We start from the raw sequence: 12,548 nt of genomic DNA on the forward strand, positions 1-12,548 counted from the left end.
GCACCTGCTGCCTATAGCCCCAAGTTCATTTTAACTCCAAAGATCATTTGTATGCAGAATTTCACTACAGAAATATTCTCTGCATGGAAGGGGGAAGGGAAGGAGAGGGCTGGAACGTCACAGGTAACTATTGTAAAGCCTAGACACTAACGAACAATGCCCTACCAAGGTATGATAAGATGGCTGAAGCGCTGTGGAGATTATCTTCAGAGCATTATGAAGCACCTGAAGTTGGTTCTGTATATTAACAAGCATATGGCTGTAGCATGACTAATATACATCAACTCACCTGTCATAGATGGTGCCAGTTTTCTTTGCCCTTTGTGGTCCACAGTACCTTCATAAGCTACAGTCACATCATACACTGCATCCAGATAGTCCTTCATTGTGTCAATGGCTACATGAGTTGCTTTCACACGTGGTGTTAGCACATGCTTTAATATAGCAAGTCCTAGAGGGGAAAAATAATAATAGTTATTACAGTGTTTGAAGGTAAACTGGAGTACATTCACAAAAGGAAAATTATGCCAAGGAATTTCAGCACCCTCACTCAAAATCACAACAGGTTTATTTTTAATCTAAATTCTTGGTTGAGAAAGAGAGCATGTGCACACTGCATATGCTCTACTGAGCACATGTAGAAGATGAAACAGAAATCCTAAAGAATATTAATGACAAAAAGGCTGCTCAACAAAAGAGTCCTTTTTACAGCTGCTGCTCAAGAAGCAGTGATGGTTTTAGTGTAGCTCATAAGCAACGAAACAGCACTTCTCTTTACTGTTTATGTTTGTCCAACTGAGGTAAACACACCAGCAAATTAACTGAGAAACACTAAACGCACAGGGCATCGCCTCCTGAAATTCTGTAACAAATTTAGTAGATGAGGCACAAGCACAGATAATTTTAAGCACACCTAATGCTCATCTGGCATTTTACTTCCAAAATAAAAATCAATTTTGACAACATACTGAATCCTAATACTGCCTGATGGTAACAAAAAAAGGTGTATTAGAATCATAGAATGTCCTGAGTTGGAAGGGACCCACAAGGATCATCAAGTCCAACTCCTGTCCCTGCACAGGACAACCCTGAAATTCACACCATGTCTCTGAGGGCGCTGCCCAAGCGCTTCTAGAATACAGTCAGGCTTGGCATCGTGACTGCCTCCCTGGGGAGCCTGTTCCAGTGCTCCACCGTGCCACAATTTTACACATGCTTAAACAGGATGCTACATTTCTCTAAAGCTACCATGCTACCAGAAATGTCAATGTTTTATTGTTTTCTACAATAGATTCCAGCTTTCCCTGCTTTTGCTTGATTCTCCTAATGGCACATTCTGGGACATCAAATATGGTTACTCTGAGGATCCTCACTTTGGGGACAGATTTGGGAAAGCAGTTAGACTCAAGACAGCTTCAACCCACCGCAATGACTTGCTGCTACAGAAAACGGGACATTCCACTTTATCCTTGCAGTTGTTTCCCTTACTGCTCTTTGCGTGCTTGTTCCTGCTGCTAACCTTGCATGGCTCCAGCACCCACCTCCCAGCAGCTGATTCAACTCACCACCCCAGCGGAAAACTAAGCAAGGAGGGGGAAATATAGCACCAAGAACTGACAGCAAGGAGGAAACCTTCTCTGTTTCCCTGTGAACAACCTATTACAATTGTCTTGGCTACTAACAAATCTACAGTCACAGAAATCAACTGTTGCTCTCAGCCATCCAGGCCAAGACACAGAGATTCGTATGTCAAGGACACAAGTAACGGCACTCCACAAGTCTTAGCAGTATTTCGTATCCATGTTTGCTTCAGCTGACCACTTCCACCTAGAGCAGACTTAAGAACATGCAGATACACTGGGCTCAAAAGTATAACCTTTGTTCTATTTCCAGAATGTTATTATACAATGTCTTTCAAAATGAGAACAAACAAAAGAAAACCCAAACCTTTTCATGGTCTGAACACAGCTCTTCCACACTTACTTGAAAGTGCTTCTAGGAAAAAAAGCATATTATGCAAAAATTTTCACTATTTTGCTGTAAGCTGTGTATCTTTCTCAAAGAGAAATATCGGAATAAAACTGCAATTATTCCTTTCTAGCCTTATTTTTCATTGGCTTACTCTTCAGTCCATTTTTAAAGAACCATCTATCGGTGCTATTGGTTCCTGATAGATGAAGCAGAAATTTTTCTAAACCAAAGTATTGTAGTATTGCTTTTGATATCTATCTGCTTGCAAAATCAAATAAAAAGATATTATATTATGTCCTGACTTTGTATTGAACTTCTCTCCCTTGCTGGGCAAAGCATACTTTGATCTAAAATCATTAAAAAAATCTACTGAACACTGTAAGATAACGCTAATTTCTAAATGGCTTTAACATTCTTAGAGTTGAAAATTTCAGTATAAATAATTATTTTGATTTCTTAATATTTGCTAAGAATCTCCTTGTCTGAACAGAGATAAAAGGTTATTTACTAGCACCCCTTCTGAAGTCATTGTTCTATGCTTTACCGGCAATAGCAATAACTGTCTATGCAAAATGTTATACGGATCACGTAAATATTTTGAAGCATAACACCGTGGTATTGTTTTCTTAGCTTGTGAACTGTTACATCAAACAGCTAATTATGTTATGTTTCCAAATGTTTACTCTGTAAATGAAGCACTGAATATTCTAGTGTTGTGTCAGCAATGATATTAGTGTGGACATTCCACTCAACGCAACTGTTGTTGATCCAAATTCCCAAACACATTCTAAAAACACTGTCATTCCTTTCCTGCCCAACTCATCTTCCCTTTAACCAAACTTACTGTGGGGAAAAAAAAAGGGAAAACAGGCTTCAGTGAGAACAAAGATTAATTTAGGTATCTAAGTCTATTCAGTGCTGAGTTTTTTGAAACCATGGCCAGTTTTGGTGATGAAGATGGCCAGTGACAATCTGTGAAGTGCAACTGTAGAATAAACCCCTCTTACTCCACGTGCTATCAGTGAACTCTTGAAGGTTTAAGTACAAAATGAGTAGGCATCTAATTAAAATCAATAAAGTCCATAATCCATTATTCCGAAACACTCCAGTGCATGACAAACATGCAGCAGCAAAAGGAGTTCAGCACATCCTTTTAAATCATCCGTTTTATAAGAAATGTTAACCACACATTCTTGCAATTACTTGATGATCTTTGCTAAATCAACATAACAGTATTTAAACCCAAGTAGTTACAGTATAGTTACCTTGGCAAGCTGCCTGCATCCAATTCACAAAACACACTGTGCTTAAACTGTTTTTAATGTTGTGCAATACTAAGTCAGGACTCTCTGTCAAAGTATTTGAGGTCATGAGATTTTATTTTAAATGCCAAAGAAAACAAACGAGATGTCTAATATGTAATAATCTACCTTAAAATGATATAGCTTTGCTCTTCTATGTTAGCTAACTTTTAAATGATAAACAGACATAAATGATTAAAAGAATGTGAAAATCTGAAGAAATATGGTGAGCAATGGTACTTCAAATATCATCCATTTAGTAGACTATAGTAAGGTGCAGAACTACTTCAGAAAGTCTGCAAGAAAGCTCAATGAAATAAAGTTTTAGTTTGGGAAGTACGAAGGCCAAATCATTAATATTTATAGAACTGAATTTTTCGTCTAAACACAAGAGAACAAAAAACACCAAACAAAACATAATTTATCTAAACTCTCAAGGTGAACTTACATATATAATAGCTGAGTACAACTCAATGGAGAAGATCTCTCTTCGTATTTCCTTTACCCAGACCAAAATCTCACAGAGCTGTTCAAGTGCAGGCAGGCCACCTACATTTTCAGACTTGGACTCCATTAGTCATATTTGTATCCCTGACATGTGCACACACCACATTCTTAAATTAAAACAATAATAATAAAAAAGCTCTAAATTAAGAACACCCTCTGCGTATTTATTACATTTGCAGCACCTGAGGTGTCCCAAGTACTCACCCAACATTGAGTTCCTACCAGCCCTCTGAAGTGCCCCGGTGATCGAAGCCTTACTTATTGAAACCAGAGTCCAGAGTTAGACTTATAAAATGACATGTGGTGGGAGAGCTCATCCATTTGTATGATAGTATTCCGTCAACTTAGATAAACAGGACTCAGGTGATTAGAGAATTTAAAAAAACAGCATGCTCTTGTAAAAAGTGTTTTCTATTACAGTGAACTGAAGTACACGAAACACAAGTAAGCCCCTCAAGAAGTGTATGTAGTAGCTTCTTGCTTTCCTAAACTTAATTATCCTAAGGATGACTTTTAATAACAGAAATCCTTTCTTCAACCTAATGGTACATCTCTCAAATGCTACTCAAGGTACCCCCCGCTTCTTTAAAATTACATTCTCCTTCCCACATTTCACTATGCACTTTTACATCAAGCTTGCTTACATGAAAGTGTGTGGAAAAAGTATCACCAAAAGTTGTTTTCTTCAGAGACAGTTCCAAATAACAGTTATGGATATTAAACACTTCAGATTGCTTTAAAATACAATCTAAAACCAATGCCAAGATCTAGGAGGGAAACATTTTCCATTAGCTCAGTTGAAATACCTCTTTTTTACATGACCTGTAAAAGCAATTTTGAGATAAGCATATCCTGCACGTACAAACATCTTAGCAGAAAGCATGATACTAGTCAAGATAAACTTAGTATTAAAAAACATTTACATTTGCAACTTTTCCACATAAAAACAAGGGAGATAAATGAATACCTGAAATGTTTGCTTGATTAAATGACCTTTGTTAGAAATCAAACACTAATAAAAAATTCCATAAATGCCTTTCACCAGGGAAGACTGTTTTGTCTTCATTCAGCAAAAGCAAGCCAAGTTAAATTTAACAAGCTTCTTACCCCTTTCTCTTTGACTTTTTGGAATTAGTAATGTTAGGAGTAGGAGGGCTTTAGATTATTCCTATTTATTTTCAGATTTTTTTAAATACCATTTCTTAACTTTTGGATGAAATTCATATTCTACTAAACCTGACAAATTTGTGGTTGTTTGGAACATTACAAAAGTCTAACTAACAGAAAATTATCAGAAATTTATACATATATATTTTTGGAACATATACATGGAAGGTATTTTATACCAGAAGCTGGTACAAAAACTAATAATCGTGTGTTTTGTGGGTTTTATAGCTATTTTGTTCTATAGTCAAGTACCGTTAAAAAGACCATGTAAAAGATTTACAGTTTGAAATAAATATATAAAATGAAAATTGTTCCTTCTGACATTATGACAAGATGAGAGTTAAATCCCTATGAAAATATGAGTGCTACCTAAATATAATTCCCTGGACTCAGCAACTCAAGCCCACTGACTAGCGTGGAAGAATCACTGCACTTTTAGGATGCCTAAATACATTGGAGCCTAAAAATGGTCACCAATGTGTAAGTCAACTGAATGAATGCATCAGATTTTGAAGACAGGAACCATGTTAGCTGACCACTCCTGTACAAAACAAAAGAGAACTCTACGCTAAGATTATTGACTGTACACTTAAATATTGGAAGTTGGAAGGCAAAAGTTCAGGAAACAAGGGGCAAAACACATGCTATCTCATTCATAGACCTTCGAGAGAGTAGAGGAGGAAATATTTAACCTGATTATGAGAATCTTCCAAGATGTTCCATTAGAAACACATGCGTCACCAACCACACTGAAACACAGAGAAAGAGAGAGCCCATCCTGGTAGCAATTGCTGGAATCATCTCACACAGCCACCTACTCTCCATCAGGAGAGGACAGCTAGGTTTATCAGGTTAAAATCCAGATACATAGCACACATCCCCATCAGCTTGGAAGTGCCAGGGGTTTCATTTGCCTCGAACAGAAACGAGAAAACCTGACACATCTTGATCTGATATTTTGGCTGGTGAAACCCCAGCAAATATTGCTATTTTGGCCAAAGATAAATACCAGATTAATTTTCTCAACTCCACAGAATTTAACTTGTTCTATGAATAACTCCAGCATTAATCCTACCACAATTAACCAAACAATGCTGGTTTAGACAGCTAATTTTTGCTTTGTTTTTAAACTTTGGGAAGCATGTTTTTCTTTCCCCAGGGCAAACAAATGTATTTTGAGTTTAAAATGCTTCCTATTCTACCCTGGCTAAGAACCTGATCTGACTGGAATTTTCTGCCACTTGTAAAATGTGTAGAATGAGTAATCTTCAGTTTCTGAGGGTACTAGGATTACTCTTAGATGACAACATTCTCAGTTCATCACCATAAACCAGTATCCTGGTTTTATGGTAAGTAACTTTCTGTACCTCATTGAATACAGTTGTGGACGGAACTTAAGAGTTCAAATTAATTAGAATAGAGTTTCGCTGTGTCAAATCTATTAGTGCTGAAGGCTGATACACATGTGCCAGTCTCCAGCATGAGAATCATGAACACTAATGCCCTAATTTTATCAATTTTACCTCTAGATGTTTTTGGTTTTCTTTGGCTTTAATAAACAAAAACCTGGAAGTACATTCAACATGAACTTGGCAAGGTAGTTAATGACAAATTTGGAATATCAGTTCATGGATTTAATTTTTTACTGTAGAGTATCCTTTACTTCCTTCTAAAAATAGTAAGAAAATACACGGTCCTACTCCTTCCCTACAAGTATTTCTGTGCTTTATCGCCTTCAGCTCAATTTACTCATATCCAGATCTATTGGATCTACCCTGTGTGTTTGATTTGCCCGTGTTTCAGAAAGAAAAAAAAATCATCTGCTCTTGCTATGAGTCAAGATTTTGTGTAGAACTCAAGGGCCTATGGCAGAACAAACTGTAACATGATGTATTATCCATATTTTAAAAAGTTGCCTGTCTTTCAAGGGCGACCTCAATTGCCTTTAAATCCTTTTGGTGTTTGATACCCTTCCATCCTATTCACAGACAGATAAGATTTATTTATATATTCATATCAGTGAGGAAAGATATAATAGTGGAAACCAGCAACATCAAAATATTCCTTTGAATCTCAACCTAAGCTTTTTTTTTTCTTTTTTCGATTTCTTTTTGTTGAACTGGTTCTACGACCATTTGTGAAAAGGCAGTGACTGTGTCCAAAACAGGTGTTTACTTAAAAAACCATCAAGATATGAGATGAAGATCATCAGCTGGTCACACGAAGACCAGGTAATTAAGTTCAGCCCCAAAATTCTGCTTAAATCAATGAACCTTCTCTAGAAGATAATCCAGCTTAGAGTAAAATTCAGCACAAACCCCACAAACCTTTTCATACTTCCTCTCTGCAAAACTACTAAAACATATACAGACACTTATGTCAAAAACAGTATTTCAGACAGCATGATAAACGTGAATTATGTGCGTACTCTAGGAATAGCTTTGTTATCTTTGGGTACAATATCTCTGGTCCTTACATCAATTTGAAGTTTCATTCTTAATTAAACCACTTTTCCCAATATTATACTTGCACTATTTCCTTGACATAAAATTGTGCAAAATGTAGGAGAAAGGTAATTATAAAGCTTACATTTCAAGGTATAAAACATGCAAAAAAATCCCCTATGTGTCTGTAAAGCTAACACTGGATCACTGTGCTCTAAAACCCATATAGCAAGACGACAAGACTAAATTATCAGACTTTATATCCCCACAAGGAATGAAGTGCAATTTTAAAGCATAAGTTACAGTAAATCATCGTTCCTCTGGCAGAACTACCGGGCATTATTACCTGTCCTAAAACTGTAGGAAATAAGAAGCCTCCGGCATCTTTTAGACAAGCGTGCAATTGTGCGTTTTTAGTTCAGCTCAGCAGTGTCACATAACAGCCCTTGCATGCTTACAAGAAGCGTGGCCAGCGCTCAATCTACCATTTGGTGACAACTCCCATGCTGCAGCCCCAGCACATGGCCAGGACCGCGGTGGCACTGGTGCTGCTGGGTGGAAGCTGCAAGCCAGCACCACTGCACAGCGCCGTGGGGGGACCTTAGGGAGCTGCTGCCATCTCCTGCTAGCGGCCACGTGGAGTTCCCTGTCCTCGCAGCTCCCCGGTGTACTGGTATGTGCCTTGTGGCTCTTAGCCATCAGAATAGTTTTGTATGCAGCTTTCAGTGCCAGCCATCCCTGCTTCTCCGCATGCTTGCACAAGGAATGCTCTAATACAAGGGAATATCAACCTTTGCATGAATACGCAGGGGTGCAGGATCCTGCGCAGACTGCTTCTCATGCTCTCCATATAAAAAGTTGAGGAGAGACCAACAACAAAAGAATTTAGCAGTGGGGAAAAGCAGATCAAGAGGATTCTGCACTAGAACTGGAGATGCTTTGTGTTTAATAAATATTTTTCTTGAAAGTTTTTAAAAGAAGTAACCCTTACAGAATAAATGCAAAGCAGTAACGGAGAGAAAAGCATTACAAGAAACTAACAGGTGCTCTGAAAGAACAAAGCAGTGTTTCACTCTTTCACGGACTGTAGAGATCTAATGAAAAGATTTATTAAAATAATATTAATAATGACAACGAGAGCCCTTTCTTTTCCCTGAAAACGGAGGAGAAAGGGAAAAACCCGTTCAAACATCCCCTCTGAACTCTCAAAGAACCACCAACCTACATGAAACATTTGACTTTCATTTCCGTCAGGAAACTGAAGCAATGAATAAATACGTTATGACTTAAGCTCTCCTGCTCATACACGCAAATTCCATTCTTCCCAAGGAGGAGAAGAAAAGCATGTATCCTTTTGGACAAGAGCTAACAATACTTAATAGCTTGATGATATCAACAGGCTGATTCACAGACTTGTGAATTCATTTCAGTGAGTCACAGAAATGAATTTACCAGACCTATTTGTTATTCTTTGTTTACCTTGAGAGTGAATTATTTCACTTTTGGTCAACAGGAAAAAACAAAACCAGGAAACATGTTCACTGAACCGTTGGGCTTAGAAGTTTACGTGTATTGTGCGTATGATGTGAGAAAAAATGAAAAAGCTTGGGACCCTTAGATTTTTTGCAAGGCTTTCCAAAGATGGAAGTAATTCCATCTGTGGTTATACAGACGACGCCAACAATCAAAGCAACTACAGAACAAAGTTCAACCAAGGAAGGGTGAGACTGGAAGGTGAGAGAGAAAAAAAAAAAAGCCATGGTAGTGCTAACAGTAATTAAGTGATGGAAGACTTTTTCTTTTAAGGCACAACAATCTCTATTCCAAATATTCTTTGTATCGAGTAAAGACTGTAATTGGAGATATAATGGCAACTTAGGCAGAATAGCACCCTGATCCAGTGCAGGTAATTCTTACATCCCCGAAGGAACAAGAAAAGCAGTGTCCATAAATACACATACACAGAAACTAAAGAGAGCCGTCTTGAGAATTAATACTTTTGCACATTGTGAAATTCATGAAATGCGTATATAAGCTACTCTCATCTTACTTTGTGGTAAAAGAAACTACTGCCTTATGCTGTTCTAACCCTTAAGTATCAATCAGGCAGGCTTAATAGTCCAGTTAAGGTGAGATCATCATATTTATATAACAATTTTATTGTTATATAACGTATAACGTATGTTAACACTATAAGAATGATTTCAAAACTTTTTTTGCTTACCTTCCTTTTCAGCAAATGATTGACTATCTGCAATGACTTTTGGTATTTCTGGATTGTAACGAGTCCCCTCTGGAAAAATCACTAAATACATCTGTGGGATTAAAAAGAAACAAAACAGACAAGTTCTTGTAATGAATGTAAGCTGATTCCTTTTACAGAAGTCATTTGACAGGTCCATGTTATATTTAGTTCACACCATCGGTTACTGTAAGGATCCAAAGAAAATCAGAATACTTGAGCTAACATTTCTTAGCTCTAAGAAACTTACTGTTCAAGGTTTGAAATAATTTTCTTTGAACGTACACCTCAGAAAGTTGCCCAGGTGATTTAGGAAGGGAGATGGCACACATCAACAAAAGTGATGAAGTCAGGAGCAGCTGATATCAATAAAAGTATGGGGTTTAATTGGAATAAGAGGAGATTTTTAAGACAGTCACAGATGACCTAAATTACTGACCTTGCATCTAGTCTTTCCTTATACTGAAATATACAATTAATTCCATTCATAAATCAGAAATGCTATTAATGTTAGATCAGCTACCTTATGTGCCTTTATGCCTCTCACTGCATTAGATATTAAACACATTATGAACTTAAATCTCATAGTTTAGCAAAATTTGAACTTTAAAGTCATATTCCTTTAAGTATGTATGTCTGCAAGGTTAGATTTCCCAAGTAAATTAGTTTGCCTGCCTATTCAGCAACAACTGTCTATGGGTTCTCAAATCATTACACAGCTAAAGGTTGCCTAAGTATCTGCACATCTGAGTGTAAAATTATGTTCCCAAATAGAAGCAGTCAACATTTGATGGATTTTCCATTTGCTTTTGAAACAGAACAGATTTCCAGCTCTTTTTTTGTTTCTCTTGCATAATCTTACATACAAAGCTGATGCAAAACATCACTTAAGTAGTGACAATTTCATATTGGGGGCTCATCTGCAGAAGAGGTGGCTACGGCCGCAAATGATAACTACCGTGGAGCTGAGCATGACACATTCACAGTAAAATCTTGCCTACTGTGCCTAGACTAACTACTTAATTTGTTGTCTTTGCAGAAAAGAGTTTCAGGAAATATTTGAAAGAAAAAGAGATAGTGGATTTACAGAACTGTCCAAGGAGGATTACCAGTGAGTACAGGAAGACACTGATAAGTGGGAGTGCACATCATGAAAAGATGCAAAGTTAAATAAAAACTCAGAGAGAGACACACAGGAGTATAACTTTATGCTTCTGGCCCACAAAAGAGTGTGCTGATATTTGCACTTAATGATTGCAGAACAGCTAGAGAAAAAGCTGAATGCAGAAGGACAGGACCCAGCAAGCGAACTCTCCAGAAACACCCCACAGTGAGGAAGATTGAAAGATGCACTAAAACGCAGAGGAGGGAAGAAACAGAGGAACTGTGCCAACCACTGAAGCCAGCAGGAGATCAAGAAAGAGGAGAACTGAGTACATAGCCTAGAATCTGGCAGGGGGAAAAGGAAAAAAAAATATTAAGAATGGCAAAACCAGTGTCAGTAGGGTGGAGTAAAGAGAGCTAGAGGAAAGGTTGTGGTTGTCATGGCATGTTTGGGGAGGAGAACTGGCAGATTGCAGAGGCAGGTGAAGTCCAAGAACGTTCAAGAACCAGCAAAAACCCAAGATGTATACAGATTTAGTGCGAAAGGAACAAAAGAAAAAATGGGTTTAAGAGGCAAGGTGCTTACTTTTTTATAACATGACAGTAGCATAAGCACAGGGATGAGTACTGGAATCCTTAGACCCAGCTGCAGTCCACACTTCCCCCAGTCATGTATACATTTCATCTATGAAGTACACTGTTGAGATATTTAAGTGACTAAGTAAAAATTTTCAGAGTTAGCTGGAAAGGGCATAATATTCAAATCCAGATGCCTTTTTTTTTTTTTTTTTTAAATAAACGTGCTTATATTCAAATCACAATCTGGAGCCTTAAAATGGTACTTCAAGGTGAGGTGACTCCTGCCCTTTTAGACTGAATGCTCAGATCCAAAGGGTAATACAGTGGCTGTAACAGGTCATAACTGACAAAGCAAAGAAAGTGAAGCACACAGGACAGGACTACCTTTCTTGGTAGAGATCAGCACTTAAAAGCATGCAAGAATGTTACTGGACTTCAAAGAGGAAAACCAGCCACTGAGAGCTGATTACACAGCAGAGAATAGTATCTACTTCCTCCAGTCCTCTGTATGTAATACGAAGCAGGGGTTGAAATGATATTTTAATTATTCTTGTAAAACTCTAAAACACAAGCAGCCAATAGGTTTGTTGACCAGAATCTGAATATATCTGAACTGAAAGCTTACCAACAAGACGGAAGTGGCCTTTGCTTTAAATTCAGCATATAAAAACCTAGCATGTAGCTCATTAGGACTACTTTACCTGAATTAAATTCATGAATGTAGATAGATGTCCTACTTACACTCACGTACAGTCCTGCTCAAGACAAAGATATTCTGCCGGTGCAATTCAGCCTACCAAATCTACTTGTATGTCTGGCTTTTCTCTCTTCTCACCATGGGCAGCAGAAGCTAAATCCTTAAGCACTGTTTCCAAAGATTGTGAGAACCACAAATCTCTAAGATTTTAATAACTAAATAAGCTCCCCTGAATTTGGATTAAGAACTGTTGAGTCGTCAGAGCATTTTGATTGCCTAGAAACACTAGCTGCAGCTAAGGCAATTTTTTAACAGAATTTTTCATTTAGGACAATCAGCTACATAAAAGTTATGCTCTTTATTGCAGTGACTGCAAAATACAGTGCTTGTGTTCAAAATGGCATAGAAGATTTTGCATTACCCTAGTCCCCAACTCATTGATATACCTATTTTAACCCAAGCAGCGCAGGACCCTGTGTTCAGTTACACAGTACTTTCATGCTGGTTTCTGTGTCATGGGTGGGTTGCAATACACT

At 37.7% G+C, this 12,548-nt stretch overlaps 1 protein-coding gene across 2 annotated transcripts in view; it reads right to left on the minus strand.

Moving 5' to 3' along the window:
• AGPAT5 (1-acylglycerol-3-phosphate O-acyltransferase 5) overlaps positions 1-12,548 on the minus strand; it is a 60,122-nt gene that overhangs the window by 19,313 nt on the left and 28,261 nt on the right. For both annotated transcript variants that reach the window (XM_064447941.1, XM_064447943.1), the window contains exons 5-6: positions 9,615-9,705; positions 290-451 (exon numbers count right to left, since the gene is read on the minus strand). In XM_064447941.1, coding sequence (XP_064304011.1) covers positions 290-451; positions 9,615-9,705 — 253 coding nt within the window. The remainder of the gene's footprint in view (positions 1-289; positions 452-9,614; positions 9,706-12,548) is intronic.

This window comes from Phalacrocorax carbo, chromosome 3 (genome assembly GCF_963921805.1).
Source record: "Phalacrocorax carbo chromosome 3, bPhaCar2.1, whole genome shotgun sequence".
NCBI classification, from domain to species: Eukaryota; Metazoa; Chordata; class Aves; order Suliformes; family Phalacrocoracidae; genus Phalacrocorax; species Phalacrocorax carbo.